The 26636-nt window shown below is 34.7% G+C and overlaps 4 protein-coding genes and 1 pseudogene across 4 annotated transcripts; 2 read left to right on the forward strand and 3 right to left on the reverse strand.

Annotated features, from left to right (window-relative positions):
• The first annotated feature begins 206 nt into the window (after positions 1–206).
• On the forward strand, positions 207–4775 carry LOC123881606 (serine/threonine-protein kinase SRK2I). The gene is made up of 9 exons (XM_045930329.1): positions 207–983; positions 1994–2068; positions 2145–2246; positions 2358–2411; positions 2554–2646; positions 3036–3128; positions 3581–3685; positions 3770–3868; positions 4142–4775. Exons 1-9 carry the CDS (start codon positions 807–809, stop codon positions 4433–4435), a joined length of 1092 nt encoding a protein of 363 aa, XP_045786285.1. The 5' UTR covers positions 207–806; the 3' UTR covers positions 4436–4775.
• Positions 4776–5842: 1067 nt separating this feature from the next.
• Positions 5843–9772, reverse strand: LOC123881603 (probable disease resistance protein At5g66900). Its single transcript, XM_045930327.1, has 5 exons — positions 8684–9772; positions 8038–8453; positions 7546–7910; positions 6857–7056; positions 5843–6764 (listed from the first exon to the last, which is right to left on the reverse strand). The coding sequence occupies exons 1-5, from the start codon at positions 9276–9278 to the stop codon at positions 5947–5949; spliced, it is 2394 nt and encodes a 797-aa protein (XP_045786283.1). The 5' UTR covers positions 9279–9772; the 3' UTR covers positions 5843–5946.
• Positions 9773–10770: 998 nt separating this feature from the next.
• Positions 10771–21246, reverse strand: LOC123922788 (annotated as a pseudogene).
• Positions 14096–16911, forward strand: LOC123881605 (F-box/kelch-repeat protein At3g23880-like). Its single transcript, XM_045930328.1, has one exon. The coding sequence runs from the start codon at positions 14413–14415 to the stop codon at positions 15586–15588; it is 1176 nt and encodes a 391-aa protein (XP_045786284.1). The 5' UTR covers positions 14096–14412; the 3' UTR covers positions 15589–16911.
• Positions 21247–22228: 982 nt separating the features above from the next.
• LOC123881608 (probable disease resistance protein At5g66900) lies at positions 22229–26499 on the reverse strand. Its single transcript, XM_045930333.1, has 5 exons — positions 25694–26499; positions 24451–24854; positions 23789–24147; positions 23403–23665; positions 22229–23274 (listed from the first exon to the last, which is right to left on the reverse strand). The coding sequence occupies exons 1-5, from the start codon at positions 26277–26279 to the stop codon at positions 22460–22462; spliced, it is 2427 nt and encodes an 808-aa protein (XP_045786289.1). The 5' UTR covers positions 26280–26499; the 3' UTR covers positions 22229–22459.
• Between the last annotated feature and the right edge of the window lie 137 nt (positions 26500–26636).

The following is a 26636-nucleotide window of genomic DNA, read 5'->3' on the forward strand; positions in this document are numbered from 1 at the left end:
TTCAAATATACTAGATAAGAAATTTATCGTAAAGTCCCGTAAACTTAACTCAGTGATAAGATATTACATTTTTTTTTTTGAAGAAGTCAAAGAAACTATAGGATATTACATTATATGTACATGAGATTGGAGTTCGAATCACGATCATCCTCTTTATCTGAAATTTTTAGCCACTAGAAAAAAGAAGAAGAAGAAGCAAAGATAGGAAAGAAAAAGAAAAAAGAAAATAGAAAAAAGACAAGACTATATAGGAGTCAACAAAAAAAAAAAATGCACGTCATTTTCTAGAAGCTATTTGAATCTTTTCTTTGTTTACAACGAAGTGGTATACATATAATTAAAAATGTTCATATTCGAATTTCAACAATCGATCTAACAATATCGACATTTTTTTTATTGATGATCCATATCACCAAAACCTTCTTTCACAAATAATTTCTTTTTCCTCCTTCACTGTTCATACTTCTAATAATATTTTTTTAATTTTATATAAGAAAAAAATGGAGAGAAAAAATAGTACTAGTACTAGGAAGAAGACAAGATTGCTTACGAGTAAACAAGCAAAAAGTACGTCATCTTCTAAAACACAACCCAAAACGGCGCCGTTTTATTGTCTAGTTCATTTTTCACCAAAATTCTGAGTTGCTTTGCTTTCGTTCCAACCCAATCTCATCCTCCAAATATTTTATCTATTCCATTCCCTTTCATTCACCAACAAACAAAACGATGCCGTTTTCATTTCCCTAAATTCAAATCAATCTCAACACAAACAACTCTCTCTTTCTTCCGGTTCGGGTTTTTTCCTGATGGATCGGGCTGCGATGACTGTTGGACCGGGTATGGATATGCCGATCATGCATGATAGTGACCGTTACGATCTTGTTCGTGATATCGGCTCCGGAAATTTCGGTATTGCTAGATTGATGCAAGATAAACAGACTAAGGAACTTGTTGCTGTTAAATATATCGAACGTGGTGATAAGGTTTTTCAATTTTATACTTTACTTTACTTTTTATTATGATTCTAATTAAAAGAAAATTAAATTAAATTTGATTTTTTTTTAAAAAATAATTTGTTTTTGATTTTTATTTTGATTTTTTGGTGATTTTTATTGTGTTGTTGTTCTATTTGTTGGTTTTTATTTTGGAAATTTTTATCTTTTTCACGTGTTTCTTTTTATCACATGATTATCGTTTTTGCTTTAATTGTTTTGTTGGGTGAGTTTTTTGGTTGTTGTTTAATTGACGTGGAATGCTATTTATAACATGTTTTGTGTTTCCATTTTTGTTTAAGTACTTCTGGATTATGAATTACTATATTTTTTTTAAGTTTCGTTTTTTCTTTTTATAGATGAGTTTTGTTTATGAGGGGTTAATTAATGGTCATTAAATTAAGATGATTTAAGTTATGGATATTACTTTTGATTTTGTGAATTTTTCCTTTTGTTTAAGATTTGTTTGTGATTTGCTAAATTTGCCTTTTATTTTATGAGAATGATACTAGTTTGGTTTAGGTGTATTTTTTTGTTTAGAGACTCAGAGCCTAATTGTTTTTTTTTTGACTAAGACTCAGAGCCTAATTGTTGAACACTGAAAATTGTATTTAAAAGATGAAACTTTATGAGTTTAATGAGATGCACTTTCGGTTTAAATTAGTTTTATACTGCTATGAAGCACAAACACTCATCAGATTAGGTGTGTCCCCGGTGTCAAATACACTTATAATTACGTTGAATTGTGTCATTTTCTCAAATTATTGTCGATGTCGACGTGTTTGTCTGGTATTAGTGCTTTATAGTTATGCTGACATCTAATAAAAATAATTGCAAATTACTGAATTCTAATTATCATCCGCGTATAACTAGTTTACACCGACAATGCCAATGCCCTTTTCTCAATTTTAATATGCAATTTTTGTTGTCTATGTTAACTTTATGTTCTGACTGATGGACTCTCTTTTTTCCTATCATGTTATATATTGTGTGTGACACAGATTGATGAAAATGTCAAAAGAGAAATCATTAATCACAGGTCTTTGAGACACCCCAACATTGTTAGGTTTAAGGAGGTTAGTATATTTTATATTCCTATAAGCAGAAGGGTAGTCAACATATATGTATAACGTTCTATAAAATTTTACTCAGGTCATTTTAACACCTACTCATCTTGCTATTGTAATGGAGTATGCATCTGGAGGGGAACTTTTCGAGCGAATCAGTAATGCTGGGCATTTTTCTGAGGACGAGGTTCTCATTTAATTTTCTTACTTTTTCAGCACCTGTTTATTCATAGAGAGCATGAATTTGTATTTATAATATGTTCCCTATACAACATGGTAATCTCCTGACATGATGCAGGCTCGTTTCTTCTTTCAACAACTCATATCTGGGGTCAGCTACTGCCATGCAATGGTAATTAAACTTTTTTCTATTTTCCGTCATCTGATCTAAACCATGTTAACTGTGCTCCAAAATGTAGTATATGTATTGAGTCAATTTTCTAAATATTATGCCTGACGCATGGGTCTTATGTTTAATGCGCCTCTTCATGAAGCAAGTATGTCACCGGGACCTGAAGTTGGAAAATACTTTGTTGGATGGAAGCCCAACTCCTCGTCTGAAGATATGTGATTTTGGTTACTCCAAGGTAAGCATATACTTATCTCACCAGTACTTCATGGTGTGTGTTCTGTGTTTATACATTTTACTGTAATGTGTTTGGTTGAGTAGTGTTTAGTTGTTTACCTCCAACCACTTCCTGCATTTGAGTGTTTTTTTTTTCCTTCTGTTTTTTGTCGCTTATGTTCTTCTGATGTAAATAATTGCTTTTTAAAAAGACCTTTTCAGGAAGCTGGGAAAAAACATTTTCCTAAAATAAGCAAATCTAAACACTTGTGATTTACTTGAGTTTTACTGTCATTCTTTGAATTATTTTTTCGATTTCCTTCTCTTGAAATGCCAAATTGCCAATTACTTTAATGGAGTTTTATACGTTATTGTTATATCTTGCAATCTGATTGATGGTGTTATTTTCAGTCTTCAGTGCTTCATTCACAACCAAAGTCAACTGTGGGAACTCCGGCATATATTGCTCCAGAAGTATTACTCAGACAAGAGTATGATGGAAAGGTACAATGTTTAATTTCATGGAATTATTCTTTTTCTGTAGAACTTTACAGTCACATTTGATGACTTCATAGTTTGTTTGCTCTAATAAAGCAGTAATAATAAACTTAAACCATGATATTTTGATAGCCAATCTGTTTTCATGTAATCCAATGGTCATTTTGGTCTGTATTCTAGACAAAGACCATTCTTCCTTTATGCTTGCCATGTCATCTCATTCTCATACAGTTTAGGTCTTCTTGGCACTAGTTGATAGTCCGAACTTTGTTGACTGTTTACAGTATTGTCTTATATTATTAATTATTTAATATTAAGGGAATGAGAGGTAAGTTGTATCCTAATCTTTTAGTGTTTGAAAAGTTGTTAAAGGTTCTTATTCTAGTAGTATCCTTTTGGTAGATCAAAGTGTAATTAGTATTAATAAAATGTTTATGTTATCTTGCATTTAATATCAGATTGCAGATGTTTGGTCTTGTGGAGTAACCTTATACGTGATGCTAGTGGGATCCTATCCCTTTGAAGATCCTAATGAGCCAAAGGATTTCCGGAAGACAATACAGGTAACATAAGATCTTAAGATATTTATTCATTTTCTTCATGAGCAGTATCTGATTGATAGAGCACTTGTGGTTTTTTCCTTGCAGAGAGTACTCAGCGTCCAGTATTCCATTCCAGATAATGTTCAAATATCTCCAGAGTGTCGCCACCTTATCTCAAGGATCTTTGTTTTTGACCCTGCAGAGGTAATATCTATTTCAAATAACTGACCTAATTTTGCATGCATAAATTTGAGACTATTGTTTGTTTGGCTATCATCATAGCACATTAATATATTAGAAAGTATAGCTGCTTCTGTTATTATAAAATATAAAGTGTGATAGTAGAAAACTGGGCATAATGTTGAATGCATAGTGACTTGGGCCTATGCCCTATTAACTGCAATATATGGATTTAACTTCTTTTGCTAGTAAAATACTTTAATGTGAATCTTATGCCGTTGGACGTGTACGTGACAGAGAATTACCATGCCTGAAATCTGGAAACATAAATGGTTTCTGAAGAATCTTCCCATGGACCTGATGGACGAGAAGATAATGGGCAACCAATTTGAAGAGCCTGAACAACCAATGCAGAGCATTGATACAATCATGCAGATAATTTCAGAAGCTACTATACCACCAGCTGGAACCTGTTCTTTAGACCAGTTTATGGCAGATAACATTGATATGGATGATGACTTTGATGATTTGGAATATGAATCCGAGCTTGATATAGATAGCAGTGGGGAGATAGTGTATGCTATGTACTAATTTAATCATATCATTGACAGTACTTGAAATACAGCATGTTAAAAGGAGAGTATCTTAATATTGGGCTTTTATAGCATTTTCAGCCTCAGGGGAAGATAAATATGTGGTGCCTGCATTTTCTGTAGATTATATTATAGTATGGAAAATACAAAGAAGTACATGTTAATTTTTATGTGTGCGCGTGCTTCTTGGAGGTTTCTACGTCCACATCATTTACGAGTATCACCTTTATAGAAGTGGGGGTTGGATGTTATCTTGCTGGTTTAGGGAAGAAATGATTGTTATACTTTACTCACTTCTTGGTGAATACTTGCTTATATATTATATATTATTTACACTAGCATTTTTGTTTTAACCTGGTCAGTTAAATTTGCATTAGGTGAAGTCGTATTTCATTTCTGTGCTTATATTATATGCACCTACTCCATGTAATCACTTAAGTTTTATTAGACCCTTATTAAGTTACTAAGTGTATGCATTTGTGTATCTTGTGTTGAAGCATATTTTATTCATGTATACTGTTTCAACGTTTTGCTCCATTCTATTAGATGTAGTAGCTCTTCCATACCATTCCTCTTTAAATTCACTGAAGTTATTAGTAATTTAGTATATGACTGAGATGGAAGTTGTCAGTAGTACTATTTGCCATTTGCCAAACAGCAAAGTTCAGGGAAAGAGGCAAGATAGAGTTGGGGATTGAGAGATAATCAAACTTCTTTTTTGCTTTGTTAGTAAAGAAAAATGTAAGGACTTTTATAATGACTTAAACTCATGTTTAATTGTTTTTATATTGACTTTTAACAAAATGATTTTGTAAGAAATCTAAAACAAACACTATTAAAAAGATGAAGGTGATTTTTTTTAGAAAAACTAATTTATTTCTAAAAAAATCTGTAACAAAAGCACCCTTAAAAATCAGAACATGAACTAAGCCTTGGCACTATCAAATTCTCTAGATTTCCAATTTCTTGTGACAATGTAGAAAGCTTGTGACAGTTGTGGTAATGCTAAGCTTCTTCAATGTGGCAACTTTGCAGATATCAGAAGGTAATTCCAATAGATCATTACAATAGTCAATGTTCAACTCTACTAGATTTGGTCGTGTCTCTGATATTTTGATAGAACTGGTTCCAAAAGCTTTCTTTGTAGTATTATTACACATATAAATGGCTATTTTTTTTGGTAGATTCTTCAATTTATATAGGCTAGGAAGCAACAAGGTATCTCAAATTTGTCTAGTTCTGAAGGATGGAACCTGCAATTTGTCTGTAAACTTCGGTAATGTAATTTTCTTTAAGCATTTTCTCTTTTTCCCATTACTTTGTCTTGTTGAAGCCATGTAACATATATAAGACATATAGTTAGCCTACACAAAATGACAAAGTTTCAAATAAAACACGCCTAATATAATCGTGCACAGGGATATATTTGTATATATGATAATTGAAAATCATTGAGTTCATTACAGATATTGCCGTGGCAACAAACAAATGCAGTAATATATAATAGTATTATACAGCGATGAATAATTTAATTTTAGCCTTCTCTATTTTCAGATTGGGAAGACTAGGCTTGAAATGTTGTTCCCAATATTCAGCAGTTTCTTGGTCACATATTAAATGCTTTAAATTCTGGAGTTTTGTGACGGACTCTGGCAATGTGTCTGGTGAGAAATCAGTCATGTGAAGCTCTTTTAGATTATGCAGGTTTCCAATTTCTTCTGGTAAAGTGTGAAGACTTGGGCAACCTGATATATCAAGAAAATGTAGCTCAACGAGCTTTCCAATTGAAGTTGGTATCTGTTCCAACTCGGCACAGGAACCAAGTCGTAATACTTTCAGATTCTCAAGGTTTCCAATTTCTTGCGGCAACACAAGAAAATTTATGCATCTTGTGATACTGAGTTTCTTGAGGGAAGTAATATCACCGAGCCCGGCAGGAAGTGATTCTAAATATTTGCAATAATCAACACTTAATTCTTCTAGTTTTGGAAGCAGCTCCGAAATTGATACGGCGTCACTTTGAAAATCAAGTGTCGTTTTGCAATTGTAAAGGGACAATTTTCGCAGATTCTCCAACTTGCAAAGAGAAGGAACAGATACCTGTTGCAACCTGATTCTTTTAAGGTTGGGTAGACAACCTAGTATCTCAAAATTTTCTAACTCAGCAAAGTGAAAACCATTATAATTGGTGATTATCAAAACTTTGAGGTTAGTCATTTTCTTTATGCACTCCGGTAAGATGAACTTATCAGTATGGAGATTCAAGATCAGAACCTCAACTTTTTCAGCTTTTACAACATTGCTCCAATCTGGGGCCAACATTTTGTCTGCAAGAACATTTCATTTGGTGTCAACAGTGAAAATAATATACATGTGTGTGAAATTGTGTATACATTTTAGAGAGGAGAAGTTAACAGACCAGTTGATATGGACAATGTGCGTGCAACGGTATTTTGCTGGTTCTGTTGATCCCAACTATTTTCATTCACGTCAAAAATCAACCTCGTCCTTTGTTCATATGGTTCCTGTCTGGCTTGATGGATAGCTATCTCCTTAAGAAGGTCATGTTGAGTAACAAAATGGTGGTTGTAGTAATTGTCAATATGACTTGCCGCTTCCCTGGTCAACGAACAAATGTTATAATATATATGCGGGCATATAACTGTTAGAACAGCAACCACAGTTCAAAAAGAATAAAGATACGAAAATGCAAACAGAGAAACACCCGAAGTTCGGCCAATTGTGCCTACGCCTCCAACTACAGAGCGACTGCAGTTCCTTTGTATTATGATTTCAAACTTAGGGTTTATGAGATTACAATCTGTATACAAGTACTACGGGCTAATTTACAAGATTTCTCCTTGTATATAGTCACTCTGCTTGGTCGACCTATACACTAATCAGTAACTATGAGTCAAACTCAACAATAACTACATACAGACCTAAAATATTTTCTCTATATTAACATTTTCTGTTTCTTTATCGACATGATTGTCATAACAGCTAAACAATCAACAACATTTAACTGTGATTCTCCTCGATATCAAGATTCACAATAGCAATTTAAAATTGTAACTATAATTAAAAGAATGAAAATAAGCAATGTACCTTGAAATTGCAAGATTGACCAAATGCAGGTTGTCTAAGTCATGAACAAAGTTCATTCCTTCTATGTTGTCGTCGTCTAGGTTATACAATTCTGTCCACATGTCAATGAGGGCTGCCACAGGTATTTCTTTGTCTTCAAAAAATAATCCAAGGTCCATGAAGCACTCCTTGATGATAGGATTATCTTCCAATGCATCCTCCAAGACTTTTTGCAGGCGATTAAGCAATTTCTTATTAGAATGAACAATAGAACGACCTTTGGACAACAATTTCACCATTTTTTTCCACACCGCGATATCTTGTCCACAGAGTGATCCACCAATCAATTTAAGGGCCAGTGGAGAACCCCAACAACCCTTTGCTACCTGCAATTGAGTGCAAGCAAATTAAGTTAGCTACTTTGGTTTTGATCATATTGATATCTTGCCACAATTTTACACACAAGACGCATTTGATAAAAATGTTATGACTAATAGAATAAATATAACAAACCTGTTGCACATATTCTTCATCAGGAACATAAGTTCTCCTTTCTCCATCATTTGGTAGAGCAAAGTGACGGAAAAGGGTAACTGCGTCATCAGGTCTAAGAGGCTTTACGACTGAAGTTCTAAACCGTGGAAACTTAACTCTAGTAGTTATCAAAATTTTACAATCTGGAACTTGAACCTTGAAGGCCTCAACAAAGGATTCCGAGCCTTGGCAAACATTATCTAGAACCAACATCACCGGACGACTTTCCGCAATTTTCTTAAGCAAACTTCTCAAGTTTCTAATCGCATCATCATCGTCATCATCTTCAAGGCAAGGCACTTCATATTCACAATCTTGAAACATTTTTTGCACAATGTTCTTCAAATTTGGAGTTTCCGACACAGTAATGAACAATAAATTTTCCCCAAATTTTCCTAGGAAAAACAAACAGGGTTCTTAAATATCATGTTTTCTTAAATATCATGACACGGGCGCAGCAATTACTGCAACCAACCTTGTTTTAAAACCTTATGAATGAGGTTCGTTCGGCAGTTAGTTAAGAGATACTACTATTTATGAAACACGGACACATATTTTAACATGAAATACAACACTGATAAGTAAAAACAGGTAATAAAAGTGTTGATGAAGTTATATATGTTACCTCTAACTTGGTCATCCCAACATAGCAAGGTAGCCAAAGTTGTTTTCCCGGATCCACCCAAGCCGGTTAACACACGGACAGACACACCACTACTGAGTAACCAACTCTTCAACTGATTCAAATGAAAATCCAACCCAACAGTGAAATCGGGTTTTACAGGAGCATCTAATAACCTCTTGAATTGTCTCCTTTTCAAATCTCTCACTAAGGAAAGTGTCTCTTTACCATCTCTCGCCGTGTTCATCAGAGTAACAATACTACTGGATCCAATTTGCTCTTCCATAGCATGAAGCTTTCCTTGGTAACAAGGTAAACAACAACATTTCCACCATGGAACTTTGGCGTATTTGTTAACAATCTCTTTCGCTTGTTCAAGTTCTTCTATTGACCTCTCTGCCTCTTCTTTTGGACGATCCAATTTCTCGTTTAACAGTTTAATCTGTTTAGCAACTGGCATCATGCGATGCACAAGGGAGGCGAGTTTTTTGCGCGTAGTTTTGAACTTTAAAGATTTGTATATTTGATTTGTGATTGGTTTTGTCCCTTCTTGAAACACTGCACCAAGAACAGCTCCTTCAACCAACCCTCCTGTCATAATTGGATATGAAATGAAATCAACAACTCTTGTGATTCTGATGAAGAAACTTTGCAGTTCAGTGTTGTCTTTAGGTTTGGATATTGGTCTTTTGATTTCTCAAGCTCAAAGAAACCACAATATAATATAGAGAAGTGGCTTCCAGGAAATTCTGTATAGTGAAAGATCTATTGGTACTTAATTTGTTATTGTAACTAGCGAAAGATTAAATAAGACTTGTGGAAAAAGAAACCTCAAGTGTGAGAGCTTAAAACATAGTCAACTCAACTGACCAAAAGTTTCCGCGTATGTGCAAAGTACTTATTTGATAACTTTCCAAATTCCATAAGATATGACTCGGAAACTGCATGTAGGACAAAATGATTGTAATGTACTAGTAAATATTTCTATATTTGTATTCTTAACATGTGCCTTAGGTGCACATGTTAACATTTACCTTTAGAAATATGTATCTCATATAATTTCTACAAATACAAAACACTATAAATCCCGTAAGTTTTATGACCCAAATGTCTATAATTTCTAGCTCAACTGACAATATCGATTTTGTTAAGATATTATTAGATTGCCCTGGTGTGAGTTTAGGTGGTATTAGCGATTCAATTGAAAGGTAAGTAAAATCTCATAAAAAATTGTACCATTCAGGATTCCAACTCAGATTATCCTGATAACTTGTTGGTCATCAGAGGGGGCAACCAGGGATCATCCACATTGGGCTTAAGAACAACTCTACAAGTGAGTTGGACACCACACTTTTACCCAAAACCTTAAGGTGTTAGGTTTATGGGTCCTCTCAACTTTTCTAAGCAATGTGTGACTTAACTCACACTTGTCACAACAATCTTCCCCTCAAGTGTGAGTCATTCAATTCATTATGCTCCCCCTCAAGCGGAAGCTTTTTCAGCTACACTACACTTGCGCCACCATTGCCGCTGCTCAACGGGACACCGTCTGACCACCTTTGTTAGGAAGACTTTCGATACAAGGAGCTGGTCGAACCCTTCGTCGTACCATCGCCTCTGATACAACTGTTGGGTCATCACGAGGGGGCAACCAAGGAATCAACCACATTGGGTTGAAGAACAACAATACAAGTTTGTTGGACACCACACTTTAACCGAGCCCAATGTGGATGATCCCCGACCGGCTCTCGTGACCCAACATAACTTTCCTCCACAAGTGTGATGTTGATTGGTAATACCTTTCTAATGCCAACCTTTTCATTCTACTAAGACTAAGGTAATTATCTAATTGCTATATATATATGTTCTCATTCTTTGCTGCATGAAGAAAAGTAAGCATATTCAATGAGTAAAAATGACCTTTGAAAGTCAGATTTGAAACAACTAATTAACTAATTCTAACTAATCCTACACATACTGAAGATAACATCTTGAATAAATAGATTGTAAATCATTCATAAATAAATTATTTATTAGTGAAAAGTTTTTCAAATTATTGCAGACTTGCAGTAACCGGTAACCCCAACTACGAAAAAAACATTTAAGAAATTATTGGATATCAACTAATTTTATTTGTGTACATCAATGGCATTACATGACAAATAATACACAATATATATAAGAACCATGTATAGTAGTGCTTGTTTGGATTGACGGCGAGTTTGTAGAACTATATAGTATGCCACTGTCATATTGGCAAAAGCAACATTTTGGAGTTTCAGCAAAATCATGGTGCCATCATGATTTCGCCAAACTCACCACCAATCATTTAATGAAGCCAGTTTAAGTTAACATCAACATGAGGAACCTCTATCTTCATATTGGGAAGCATAGGTTGGAAAGCTTCCCATGAATAAGCCGTCTCTTCATCACATGTTATCACCTTCAAATTCGTAAGATTGACGACTGAGAATGGCAATTCACAACTTGCACAGCCTGCCATGTAAATATTTCTTAGGTCGCACAGATTACCAAATTCGTCAGGTAAACTTGAAAGGCTTATGCAATTTGAAATGTCAAGAACTGTTAGATTTGAAAGCTTTCCCACGGAGTTCGGTATCAGTTCCAAATCAGTACATGAACTGAGCCTTAGAAGTTCCAAATTCTCCAATTTTCCAATATCTTGGGGAAGTGAAGAAAGCTTGTGGCAATTAGTAACACTGAGCTTCTTTAAAGGCGCGATATCACATATACCAGTAGGCAATACCACCAAATCTTTGCAGTAATCAATGTTCAATTCTTCTAGATTTGGAAATGCGTCTGAAATTAGGACGCTGCTCTTTTCACAAGCCATTTTAGTAGTACACATGTAGAGCGATAGTTTTCTCAGATTCTTCAATGTACCGAAGGAAGGAACAGAAATTCGCTCTAGTCTGATTGTTTTCAGGTTGTGTAAAGAGTTAAGTAGCTCAAAGTTAGTGAATTCAGAAAGATGGAAAGCGTAGTTTGTGATTATGAGAACTTTGAGCAGACTCATTTTCTCGATTGAATCGGGAAATGAGTAGTGCTTGGTATTTAGTTTTAGAATGAGAACCTCAGGTTGAGTTGAGTGCATTTGAGACATATCTGATGCATAAGTTTCGTCTGCAAATGCGAAACAAACATGATTAAGTTGTGTGACGCTTCTCATCATGAATTTGATTTTGTGCTGTGTTGGTGTTGTTTAGCTATGCAAGAAGGTGAAACTTAAGAGTTATTGTTGTAGAACGTACGATGATATGAAATTGAAAGTTTGAATGAAGTGCTAAACATGTCTTTGTATGTATATTATATATAGAGTTTGGAAATTTACCGTTATTAAGGAACTAACACTGTCCCCCTCCTCGGTTCTTCGCTATTCTTTACCGTGTTTCAACGCTGTGTTGTGCTCTTTTTCCTAACCGAGTAAATATTAAGCAAGTCAGAATATTCCTGCGACCAAAATTCAATTTCGTGACAACTGGTTGTGTCTCCTTCCACGTAGGTTTCCATGTAGGTAACTAGGTACTAACGTCAACAAAAAAATGAAGGTTGGTCCGGATACCGTCTCCAATGGTGTAGTACGTATTAGGTACTCATGGTACTTATTAGGTATTACCATCTGAGCAATATCCATTTGAGTACTTAATAGGTACTGGTTCTACTATAAGCATTAGTACTTATTTTGTTTTTGTGGGTCTCATTTATAAAGATGTATATTTATTGGTGAGATATGTTATTGATATAACCTATTTAGAACTTTTAAAGAGATGTAGGGTTGGAGGGATTGAGTACTTATTAGGTACTATTATTAAAAAATTATAAAGAGTGATGTGTACCAATGGGGTCCAGTTAAGTACTAAAAAATGAGTATCTCCATTGTGAATGCTCTGACATATAGTCTATCATAGGTTTATGTTTTTTTTTTTAGAGTAATATGATAGTCGGTTTAAAAGTCTATTTTATATAAACATATTTAACTAAATAATTTTATTTATTTATTTTTAAATACACTAATGAACTAATAAACCAATTAAACTGATTTAGACTAGGCCGCACATTGGATATCCATATCCGATAGACAAAACCAAATCTATTAGAGACAAGTGTGTTTTTTTTTTAAAAAAATCAAAATTTGTTTTTTCGTCAAAACTTTTGAGAATGTTTTTCCATAAAAATTTTGGAAATTTTTTTCCGAGAAAAATGATGGAAAATTTCTTTTCTAAAAAAATTTGAAATTTTATTTCCAGAATTTTAAAAATATGATTTTTTTTTTCTTTTCAAATAAACTAACTAAGCTAAAATCGAATAAACCAAAAAACTGGTTATAAATATGGCAAATGCTAAATAGTGCCCCCGAGGCACTCTTTAAGCCCATAAATAGTAAACTTTTTATAGAATTTTTATCGGAATGCGTAAAGTCAACGCATTGGAAATTGTAGTGTTTAACTTTTTGAATAAAAAGTTTCTTTAAATAGAATGCTTAAAGAGTGCCCCGGGGGCACTCGTTAGCAAGACCCTATAAATATAACTAGTTACAAAACCGGTTATGACAATTGGCTTGAATATTCGGCTATAACAATTGGTTGTGAATTTATTATTGATCGATTTTTTTTTGGATAATTCAACATTGCTCAAACCTAGTAGCGACCAAGTTTGTCTACAAAACAAGACGATGAGACGACCAAATTGAGCAATTGACGGTGTCAAATCTAAAAATTTTTGCAAGCGTGGATGCTATCCATCCAGACCTCCATCTTTTGGGGCTTAAAGAAAAATTATTTTGTAGTATGTCTCTAAAAAAAAGTTAATTTTAAAAATAAAAATAGTACTCTCTCCAATTTCATATATGAGAATTTTTTACTTTTTAGATTTATTATAGTATAAATACAACAATTTTACCATAAATCTAATATATATATATATATATGAGTCAGGATCCGTTGACACCAACTAGTTTGACACCAATTGTTACACCTCTAAATAACGTTTTAACCGATATAAATTTTATAAAATCCACCGTTGGATTGAAAGTTTATATCATATAGATCATTTGTGTAAAATTTTAGACAAATCTAAAATCATTTGATATGCTAATGAGATACATCAAAATTAACGGTTTTTGTTCTTTTTTAAATGCCGTTGATCTTTATGTGTCTCATTAGCATATCAAATGATTTTGGATTTGTCTAAAATTTTACACAAATGATCTATATGATATAAACTTTCAATCCAACGGTGGATTTTATAAAATTTATATCGGTTAAAACGTTATTTAGAGGTGTAACAATTGGTGTCAAACTAGTTGGTGTCAACGGATCCTGACTCTATATATATATATATAGAGGGAGCAGTAGATACTATATAAAAAAAAGAGGGAGTAGTAGATTTTAATGGTTGAACTTTTTTAGGCAAAATACATTGTAATTTCTTATTGTTTTTGTTTTGTTAGTACATTGTAATTTCTTTATCTCCGCTAAATTTCTTTTTCTGCGAATATAGTGTAGAATTTCATTATATATCCACTAAATTTCTTTTTCTGTGAATTTTTCAAAATACATTCAAATTTCCTTCTCACGAAAATCCACAAACACATTCTCATTCTCCTTCGCAAAGAAACCCTAAATTCTCCATCACGATCAGTTTGAAGGCAACAACAACTGAACTCATTTGCAAAACCCTAATACTGAATAACTCGCACCGTCTTTTCAAGTATGTATAATCAGCCTTCAAAGCGAAACTGTCAAAACGACATCGTCTGCACTCAACCGGTGTTCGACCCCAACACCAACAATAATCACCCGTTCTTGCCTTCTGAACTCATCGTCGAGATTCTTCTGAGGCTTCCGGCGAGGATTCTCCTTCAATTCAGGTGCGTTTGTAAATTATGGAAAACCCTAATTTCAGATCCCAATTTCGCCAAAAAACATTTTCTCATCTCAATTGCGGATCCAAGCATGTCTCATCACCGATTGGCATATCAGGATCGCTCTTACCCTTTAAAGTCATTATTCGAAAACCCATCAGCCCTTGCTATACCAGATAGATTCAAAGGCTTGGAAAACGACCAGAATTTTATTTTAGGTTCATGCAACGGTTTCTTGTGTCTTTATGATCCTCATCCAGATCAAAATAAAATAATAATGTATAACCCTTCTATCCATTTGAAATCCAATAGTTCTCCCCAAGTTAAACCTTCGCCTAATTGGGGGATGCCTTGTAATGGCTTTGGCTATGATCATGTTAATGACAAGTATAAGGTATTAGCAGTTGTGGAAAATGGCGGTGACGATATTAACGATGAAGATGTTGGTGAATTATTGACCAAAATTTATACCTTTGGTGAAGATTCTTGGAGGACAATTCAGGATTTACCCCATCCTCCTCCTATCCAGATGTCCGGAAAATATGTGAGTGGCACTCTGAATTGGGTTGCTCGTAGATGGGGTTACCCAACACGATATGTTATTATCTCTTTTGATCTGGATAAGGAGACTTACCGGGATGTGTTGCTGCCTCAAAATGTTCCTGACGCCGACTACATGTGCATACCTTCACTTTGCGTTTTGAATGACCATCTTTGTTTATGTTTTGTGAACAAAACTCATTTGGTTGTGTGGTCGATGGAAGAGTATGGAGTTGTTGAGTCCTGGACTGAATTGATAAACACCCCTCGTGAGAAGTTAACCTTCTTGAATCCTATAAATACATATTCTATTATTGAACTATTGTTCATTTCAGAAAATGGTGTTGTTCTTCTAATGGCGTCTTCCCAACTTTTCCTATATAACTTAAATAGTGGTGTGTTGGATCATCCCTTTATAAGTATGGACAAGTTGAGTGCGTGTGATCTACATATTTATCGTGAGAATCTAATATCTCCGCAATGATATATCACACCTGTGTACAGTGGAGTCTTCCTTGTTTTGGTTGTACTCAGAACAACATAGAAATATGTGGTGAGTTTTTTTGTTTTTGTTAACAAAAGAGGGAAAACATTTGCTTTGTTTTGTTTTAGACATTCAATTCATTTAGATAGGGATTTTAGTTGGTTTAGTTCGGCAGTAGGGAAGAAGGTGGGTAGAGGTGATTCAACGTCATTTTGGAATGAGGTGTGGGTTGGTAATCAATCACTAAGGACTAGATTCCCTCGGCTGTATGGTATTATTATTAAAAAAGATGAGGTAATTCAAGATATGGGCTGTTTGATGGGTTAGTGGTGGCGGTGGGATTTAGCTTGGGGAAGAAACCGATTTGAGTCGGAGGAGGATCAATATGTGAGTTTGCTGAGATTATTGCTCCTTTTGCCCTAGTGGATAATCATGACAGGTGGTTGTGGCTTTGGATGGTATTCAAGGGTTTACAGCTAAATCGGCTTACCTTTTATTGTAGAACATGTGACTAATCGTCTAATTTTGGAACCTATGGAGGAGTTTGTATTCTAAAATCTTTGGAAGTGTGCAGCGCCATTGAAGGTTCGTGCATTCTCTTGGCAGTTGTTGCTAGATCGGGTCCAAACTAAGGATAATCCACGAAAGTGCAATATGTTACAAGAGAACCAATAACACCGTGTTTTGTGTGGATGGAGGACGGAAACAGCAGTACATCTCTTTCTTCATTGCAACTGTGCGGCTAAGGTATGGTATGAATTAACAAGGTGGCTGGGTTTTAATTTGATCATTCCCCCTAGTCTTGTTATATCGTTTGCTATGTGGATTTCTAGTGTGCAAAATAAGAAATAAAAGGCAGGGATGGGTTTAATTTGGAATGCGATTATGTGGGTCTTGTGGAAGGTGCGGAATGATTGTGTCTTCAACAATAGGGTGGTGAATCAAGTTAGGTTAGTGTCTTGGCAATGGTTTATTGGGAGAATGGCGAAGGGGCCGTGTCTTTTGTATGAATGGAGGTGGAGTCCGATTGATTGCTTGAGAAGATGACAGTGGGCTGGTGTGAGCAGTCAATTTCAACTGTGGTTTCAAGTTTTATTAACAGAGGTCCTCAGTCGACGTTTTGGTGCTTGTGGGACTGATTTATGCGGCTGTGGTTGGTTTTTGTTTTTCTGTTATGTTATAACTGTTGGCTAGCACTTTCGCTTATTTTTCGTTTTCTCCCTGTAGTACTGTTTGCTTGGCCCCTTAACATACCTTATGTTTTGGTGGGTCTTTGAATATAATATATTATTGCTGCTAAATATAAAATGCTTTTATTGAATCCATGATTCTTGATAATACCATGGAGAGACACAAGAACCTTCACAGGATTCTTTATTTCATGAAGCCTCTCAAATGCTTCATTCTTTTGAAACCATTTTAGTTTCATTTAATTATATATGCTATTCGTTTCTGTCAAATATGATTAGCCCTCCTAGTTGGTGTGTTGTGTAGTAATATAATATTAATTAATATTTTAAACTAAGTTACAACAATCAGTAATATTGAACTGTACCATACTATAACTTTTATTTTCCTTTTCAATTATCTCTTATATGATAGTTTCATTATATTCTCCTGATCGGCTATGGCATTTTCTTGGCTTTGGAGCCACAAAACCAATGTAGTAGTGATTGTTGGTTGTGTGTAGAATTTATGTTTCTACATATTGTGTTCATTGTTTTTAAGTTGTAGAGAATACCCAAAAGCTGCATAAATAAAAAATGGTTTCATTCTAATGTAATTTATGTTTCTTAAAAAAGTTTTATTAAATCGGTGGTTGATCATTTATAGTCCGAGTGGAAAAATCCTGAAAATCCACTCAGCATTTTTCCAAATGCATTTAGGAATGTTACTTTACTTGAACCAAAAACAAGTCATGGCTATTCTTTGGTTTGGTAGTGAGTTCGGTAGAATCCCCGTATACCACAATGGTTTTGACGAAAACAACACTTTGAACTTCACTAAAATCACGATGTCAACATGATTTCTCCAAATTCACTGCCAATTCATACATATACTGCTTAGAAACAACACAATGAGGCCATGTATAGATTCCTTAGATTGCACAGATCACCAAATTCCTCGGGTAAACTTGAATGGCTTATGCAGTTTGAGATGTAAAAAACTGTTAGGTTTGAAAGCATTCCAATGGAATTTGGTATCACTTCCAAATCAGTACATGAACTGAGCTTCTTTAAAGGCGTGATATCACAGATACCAGTATAGGCAATACCACCAAATCTTTGCAGTAATCGACGTTCAATTCTTCTAGATTTGGAAATGCATCTGAAATTAGGACGCTGCCCTTTCCAAAAGCCAGGTTGTGTAAAGAGTCAAGTAGCTCAAAGTTATTTTTTTAAGAAGGATGAAAACCGTAGACCGTAGTTGGTGATTATCAGAACTTTGAGCATAATCATTTTCTCCATTGAATCAGTAAATTAGTACTGCTTTGCATGAAGATTTAAAATCAGAACCTCGGCCTGAGCTGGCTGCATTTGAGACCAATCTGACGCGCAAGTTTTGCCTGCAAACGCAGATCACACAAGATTAATCGTGGAAAAGGAATGAATGACAGATTACAACATGTTTTTAATAAGTGAACATAATTTAGATGCAGGTACAAATATTACTAACTCTAACTAGTTGACACAGACAATATACGGGCAACGAGCTGTTGCAGATTTTGTTTAACACATAAGTTCAGAAGTTTTGACAATATACAAGTCATGAAGCCTTGCTGCTTCTCTTCGAAACACTTATTTCCATTCGTGTCAATAATCAATCTTTTTCTCCGCTCAATTGGTTCCTTTGTGCTTTGGTAAATCCCAAGATCTCTTAGAAGACCCTGAAGGACGACGAAGTGGTTATTGTAGTTGTAATTGTCTGCGTCACTTGCACTTTTCCTGGTAAATAAGCTGAGGTTAATTAAATGTAAAAAATTCTCAAAACATTTCTATAGAATATCTCATTCATGTTAGATACTAAAGGATTTTAGTGGCCTAAAAGAAAATATAATAGTCATTGTACCTTGCTATCCGGCCTAAAGTCAAGTGATTCTTTCTTTAATCAACCTGACCTCCATCTACGGTTAAGTAATAATATATTTGTTGCATTGTGGATTCTCACAAGAGTATTTGGCAGAATCTATTTCAAATGGTCGTAAAACTTGATCATGTTGAGTGCAATCTAATGGCATCCTCCTTTAGATTCTTGGGTCAAACTTTTTATATACGAAATTTCTCATATTTCAAATTGTAGCGACCAAGTTTATCTTACATAAGATAGGGTCCCTATAGCATGGACCTAAACTTATATTTCATCAATTTGAATCATTGATTAAATAAGGTGCATAGTAGAATCAAGCCATAGCTTTGTTTCCTTGTTGTAATAACCACGAAGTCGGAATGAACATTCACATTTTCTCGTTCCGGACGAATCAAATTTCAACTTCTTTTTGGGTGGCACATATTTACCACCACGTTCAGACTCCAACACTAATTCAGCCTTTCTCTTTTCGCCCAAATCGGATCTCCTAACTATAATGACGAACCTTAACTTTTTTGCCACGCTTCGAGCCAATTAGATCAATCCATCTCTATCACTTTCTTTCCTATCAGTCGCAAAGTGACACGCCGTGTCAATTTCTATCGGTGGAGGCTTAATAGGAGGATTACTTGGTTGAGCTTCAGCTTCAACATTGCCCGTTGCAAAAATGCCAAGCAGAACAGGTTGTTTTGGTTTAAATTCGGCAACTTCGTCTTCCATAACTACAAAATAAGCAAATGCAAAAAAAATCAATCAACCACATATAATAGTTACAATTCTAGTAGAAAACTAATTAAACACATAGAATAGTAATATGCAATTTGGACAACAATTTATAAGTCACTAGCAAGCCAAGTCAAGCCAAATGCAGTAGCCTGCGCAGGAAAATTAAAACTCCTAGTACTTCGGTTCGTATAAACCGAAGGTCATCTATACTAACTTCGGTTTCTCTTAACCGAAGTCGTTCCTGTCAGAACACCAGAACACCTACGAAAACTAGCCCTATGATACCTAAAACAAATCAAATAAAAACGATGTTTACATGGGATTAGAGCTTATATGCGGGTTGAATCCTTAGATGATGTCCTAATCTTGATTTCAAGCTTTGAATGCGTGTGAAAACCATCCACCTTCGATGTGGATTTTTGATTGTGTGTTGATGAAATAATAAGAAGTGACAAGAGTGTCACTGATATAAAGTATCACTTCGGTTTACATAAACCGAAACATTTTAGCGAGTGGTTTATATAAACCGAAGTCTTATTTGGTCGGTTCGTAAAAACCGAAATATGTTGTCAAATTTTTTTCAAATCGCAAGAGTCAAAATGAGATTTTTGGGAGAGAAAACAACTTTATATCCACTAGTAGTGCATCATATATATATTTTACGATCAGATTTTTTTGATTACGTTACGATGAGATTGAAGCAACAGCAACTGAACTCATTTGCAAAACCCTAAGACTAAATAACTAACTCGCATCGTCCTTTCAATTATGTATCTCTGCAACCTTCAAAACGACACCGTCTGCACTCAACCGGTGTTCAAACTCAACACCAATAATCACCGATTGTCGTTCTTGCCTTCTGAACTCGTCGTCGACATTCTCCTCAGGCTTCCGGCGAGGTCTCTCATTCAATTCAGACGCGTGTGTAAATTATGGAAAACCCTAATTTCAGATCCCAATTTCGCAAAGAAACATTTTCTCATCTCAGCTGCGGATCCTAGCCTGACTCACCAACGATTGGCCTATTGCGATTGTTCTTACCCTTTGAATTCATTATTCGAAAACCCATCAACCCGTGTTATACCAGATAGATTCAACGGTTTTGAAAACGACCGTTGTTTTCTTGTAGGTTCATGCAATGGTTGAAACTTAAATAAAATCACAATGCCAACATGATTTTGCCAAATTCACTGCCAATACATACATATACTGCTTAGAAACAACACAAAGAGGAGATTTAGATTCTAATTTTATAAACAACCAGTGATACAAAAGTCATTCAAAGAAGAGGCCAATTTGTTGATGATTTCCATTGCTTCTATTCTGTTGATACAAAAGCCATACAAAAGCCACATCTCAATGAGAGCAGCAACAGGAATTTTATAGTCTAAGGGAATTAAGGCCAGGTCTATGAAGCACTCCTTGATTATAGGATTATCATCCAAAGCATCTAAGATCTTTTCGAGGCAAGTAAGTAATTTAGTAGAATCAAGTATAGAATGACCTTGTGAGAGTTCCTTCACTATCTTTCGCCACAAGTCATAAGGTCGATTTCTGAGTGATGTAGCAATCACTTTAATTGCAAAGCGGTAAACCTTTGCAACTTGTTACAACCTGTTTTTGAGAGCAAGCAAATACGATCAGTAATCAAAGGATTATAACTCATGCTCCTTGATTATAGGATTATTTTCCAAAACATCTAAGATATTTTGGAGGGGAGTAAATAATTCAGTAGAATGACCTTGTGACAGTTCCTTCACTATCTTTCGCCACAAGTTATAAGGTCGATTTCTGAGTGATGTGGTAATCACTTTAATCATAAGCAGAAACCTTTACAACCTGCATTTGAGAGCAAGAAAGTATGGGGTGCCATCAATGGATTACAACTTATGTACCTTTTTGTGTGAGTTCAATGATAGACTTGTTAAACTAAAAAGAGGTTCTAAATGATCATGTAGAATATATCTTGTGGTGTCTATATCAAATGAACAACTTCATACAGAAAAACAAACAAGTATATATAGGATATAGTAATATATGGAAGTTCCGATTGTGGAAGAATCGCATATCAACGAGTGTTCGTCATCCTTGTTTAAGAATTACAATTGAGAGACTGCAGCCAATAATTCATCTTCCAGTATTCTTAATATCTTTGATAATCAACATGTCTATATTACTATATGCATGTAGCATGCTCACCACATGTTTATTTTGTTTTTTTTTCTTTCTTTTCATTAAAGCATGGTTATAATTTTAATATTTGCACTAAGCATGTCTTGTATGTGATTAATCTTTAGATTAATTCCAACATTTTGCAGTTGCGTGCAAAAGATACTCTAAAAACAAAGACTAGAAATATATGTCTATCAAATTGATTCTCTAAATTTATGGGTACAAAACATAGAAATTTTTTTTTTTTTTTTTGGTAAAGCAAAACATAGAAATTTAATAGTAATAATTGAGTTTTATTGATGATAGACTAGAATTTACATGATGAATTCTGAAGAATTTGAAAGCTCGGTCTCGCCCTCCAAAATAACCACTTTCTAACTTATTAGTACATAATAACTTACACCAACATGAAGGGAACCTAGACCAAAGGAACCCTAAAATATATTAAATGAAACATAATTAACGCTAAAATATGTTAAATAAAACAATTAAGTCGATACAAAGGAATTAGGGGGACTAGACAAACCAAATGTGTAAGAATCTCTCTGCCTCATTAAAAACCTTACCGAGGAAAATTCAATGGGATAAAACCTTGATGAAAAAAAAGAAAGAGTGGAGAGATATAACAAACAAGGATTCAAGCATAAACAACAAATTCAAGCATAAACAATAAAATCTATATAAAGGTAAAACTAAATTTACTACTTATTTTAAGCAACAAAGTAGCAAATTATTTTACAAGATCAACTTATAGAAAACATGTATTGGTAATGTTTGGATTGACAATGAGTTTGGTAGAATCACGGTATACCACCGTGGTTTTGGCAAACACTATACACAACCGGTGATACAACAACCATTCAAAGAAGAGGCCTTAGGGTATCATTTAATGAAGCCAATTTAAGTTAACATCAACATGAGGAACCTCTATCTTCATATTGGGAAGCATAGATTGGAAAGCTTCGCATGAAGCAGCCGTCTCTTCATCGCATGTTATCACCTTCAAATTCTTAAGATTGACGACTGAGAATGGAAGTTCACAACTTGCACAGCCTGCCATGTAAAGATTTCTTAGATTGCACAGATTACCAAATTCGTCAGGTAAACTTGAAAGGCTTATGCAGTTTGAGATGTCAAGAAGTGTTAGATTCGAAAGCTTTCCAATGGATTTCGGTATCAGTTCCAAATCAGTACATGAACTGAGCCTCAGAAGTTCCAAATTCTCCAATTTTCCAATATCTTGGGGAAGTGAAGAAAGCTTGTGGCAATTAGTAACACTGAGCTTCTTTAAAGGCGTGATATCACAGATACCAGTAGGCAATACCACCAAATCTTTGCAGTAATCAATGTTCAATTCTTCTAGATTTGGAAATGCGTCTGAAATTAGGATGCTGCCGTTTTCAAAAGCCATTCTAGTAGTACACATGTAGAGCGATAGTTTTTTCAGATTCTTCAATGTCCCGAAGGAAGGAACAGAAATTCGCTCGAGTCTGATTCTTTTCAGGTTGTGTAAAGAATCAAGTAGCACAAAATTATTCAATTCAGAAGGATGGAAACCGTAGTTTGTGATTATCAGAACTTTGAGCATAATCATTTTCTCCATTGAATCGGGAAATAAGTACTGCTTTGTATGAAGATTTAAAATCAGAACCTCAGCTTGATCTGGTTGCATTTGAGACCAATCTGATGCACAAGTTTCATCTGCAAACACGAAACATACAACATTAATCGTGGAAAAGGAATGAATGACAGATTACATGTTTTCTAATAGCATTTTTTAGTTTTATGTAAGTGAATATAATTTAGATGCAAGTACAAATATTACTAACCAGTTGATACAGACAATATCCGGGTTGCGAGCTGTAGTGGATTTTGTTTAACACACAATGTCAGAAGTTTTGACAATATACGGGGCATCAAGCCTTGCTTCTTTTCCCCGAAACACTTATTTTCATTCATGTCAAAAATCAGTCTTTTTCTCAGCTCAATTGGTTCCTTGGTACTTTGGTAAATCCCAAGATCTCTTAGAAAATCATGAAGAACGACGAAGTGGTTATTGTAGTTGTAATTATCTGTGTCACTTGCACTTTTCCTGGTAAATAAGATGTTAATAAAAGATAAAAAAAAAATCTCCAAACCTTTCTGTATAGTATCATTCATGTTAGATAATTAAACGATTTTAGTAGCCTACATGAAAATGTAGTAGTAAATTTACCTTGGTATTAAGACGTTAGCCAGATTCATGGATCCTAATTTGTTGAGGATTTCCATTGCTTCTATTCCGTTGTCATCTAGATCATACGACTCTGTCCACATATCAATGAGAGCAGCAACAGGAATTCTATGGTCTTCGGGAAATAGGACTAGGTCCATGAAACACTCCTTGATTATAGGATTATCTTCCAAAACATCTAAGATCTTTTGGAGGCAAGTAAGTAATTTAGCAGAATCAAGTATAGAATGACCTTGTGACAGTTCCTTCACTATCTTTCGCCACAAGTCATAAGGTCGATTTCTGAGTGATGTAGCAATCACTTTAATCGCAAGAGGTAAACCTTTGCAACTTGTTACAACCTGCATTTGAGAGAAAGCAAACATGATCGGTAACAAAGGATTATAACTTATGCAACTTTTTGTGTGAGTTCAATGATAGCTTTTTTAAACAAAAAAGAAGTTCCCAATGATCATGTAGGTGTCTATATCAAATGAACAACTTGAGACAGAAAAACACAAACATGCAACATCGGCACATCAATACCGATAATAATTTGAGAAAATTGAATAATTGAATGTAACCTCATGTGTTAAGTTCAATCTGAAATGTATCGATACTAAGTAATAGATAACACACATTTGTAAGAAAGTAAGAACAAGTACCTTTTCGACAAGATCTTGGTCGATAAAATCTGAACTATTTTTTTCCATCTGAGCATAGTGTTGGAAAAGTATTACTGCATCTTCATGAACAAGAGGTTTTAAGATACATGTTGTGCTAAACCTTGGTAATGCAACCCTTGAAGTCACCAGAATTTTGAAATCTGATATTCGGAATTGAAGTTTCTCAACAAGGGTTTCGGAGCTTGTCCAAACATCATCCAGCACCAATAATAGTGGACCTCCCTCAACTTTCTTCAACAAAAGTCCCAATCTATTAACTGCATCTTCTTCACTTTGAAACTGAGGAACTGGATATCCACAATGTTCAAACAGTCTCTCTACAATAGTCTTCAACATGGGTGTTTTTGAGAAGGTGACAAATATAATATTTTCCTTGAATTTACCTAATAAAACCAAAGACAATTGTGAGAACAGGGAACTTGATGTTCATGTGCTACCACAAAAAATTATATTACTACTACATTTAACATGCTAAATTAAATGAACGATTATCAGAAAAGAAAATTCATTAATCCAAGTCAAAGGAGAATGCTTGTTTAACATGTTATAAAGCCATGTTTTTAAAATTGAATCAGACATCGAACCAGTGAGACTTGTTGGTCATGACTCAACTGCGTTAAACCGTTTGAATATGGACTAAACCGCAATTGAACCACCAAAATAACTGAACCTTTGTAAATGCTGGTTCAAGGTTCACCCGTTTAGTTCAGTTTTAAAATCATAATAAGATGCCTACAATGTGTTCCTTTGATGTAATATCGACAAAAAATGGACCCTTTGTAGACATACTAGTATTTTATAATGGAGATAGAAACAAGAGAATTCATGAATAGCATATTTGAAATCATGCATTAAGAAAAACAATTAGCTAAGAATTGAAAGTTGGCCTAACTCAATCATACAAAACCAGCTTGTAAGTTGAGGATTGACTCTATTTTATAAACATATATTTAAGCCATCTCGCAACCGATGTGAGATTTTTTAACACACCATCTCGCGCCCAACGCTATGGGATTGAGGCGCAGATATAAATGGTGGACAACCCGATCAAAAACCTGATAGCAGACGGCCCAACGGATCATGGATGAGGCTCTGATACCATCTTAGAATTGAGAGTTAGACCTAACTCAACCTTACAAACCCGACTTGTAAGGTGAGGATTGCCCCTGCTTTATAAACATATATCATGCATGAGAGAATTAATGAAGATTTTATGACTTACCCTTAAGATGTTCATCCCAACAAATCTTTGTAGCCAAAGTGGTTTTTCCCAAGCCTCCTAAACCAGTCAACACAAGAGTTGAACTACCATCTCTAAGAAGCTCCATTTTCAACTTGCTAAAAGGTATATCCAATCCAACAATGAATTTTGGATTTTCAGGAACACCAAAAGGACCCTTGAATATTGGTGGTCCAGCTTCATTGAACTTCTGTTCAAAATTTTCATTGCTAAGAAGCACAAGAATTTCTCTAACCTTATAAAGTGTCTCTTTAACATCCTTTACAGTAATAGATTCCTTATCATCATCAGCAACATATGAATCATTCCTGAACCAAGAGCATTCACATGCACTTTCTATTGCATAATTTTCGTCAAATAGAGTCTTAATTTCTTCTCTAGGGTGATCCAAATGTTCATTGTATTGCTTTATATCTTGGACCAAAGAAGTTAATTCCTTTAAAACTGACTTCAACAATCGCCTTGTATTCTGATTCTTTCGAGCTTTTTCAACAATTTGCGATATCTTGTTCAACACATCATCATGAAATGGTGTTGTTGAGGCAATAAGTTGTGTGGTGCTGTTCATATATGAATATGATTCCTCTGTTTTTATTGTGTGCGTGATCTTTAGCTATGCAAGAAATGAAACTTAGTATATGATATATGTTTATGAAATTGAAACTTTGATGTAGAATAACATGCATACATATTTATAACAATGTTTTCTTCTTTGTCTCTTTCTTTGTCATTGCGTAGTAGTGTTCGCTTTTGTTTCCTTGTCTTTTTTTTCGCTTAAAATATTGAGCAAGCTGTTTGGTCAAAAACGACTTGGTATTAAAAATGAAATTGGATTCTGTTGGCTGTCTTTTTTACTTGCAGGACAAACTTAATTATCGACATCAATCTAGGGGTGGAGTCCCCCAATAGATCAAAATTATACATG

This window comes from Trifolium pratense, linkage group LG4 (assembly GCF_020283565.1).
Source record: "Trifolium pratense cultivar HEN17-A07 linkage group LG4, ARS_RC_1.1, whole genome shotgun sequence".
Classification (NCBI taxonomy): Eukaryota; Viridiplantae; Streptophyta; class Magnoliopsida; order Fabales; family Fabaceae; genus Trifolium; species Trifolium pratense.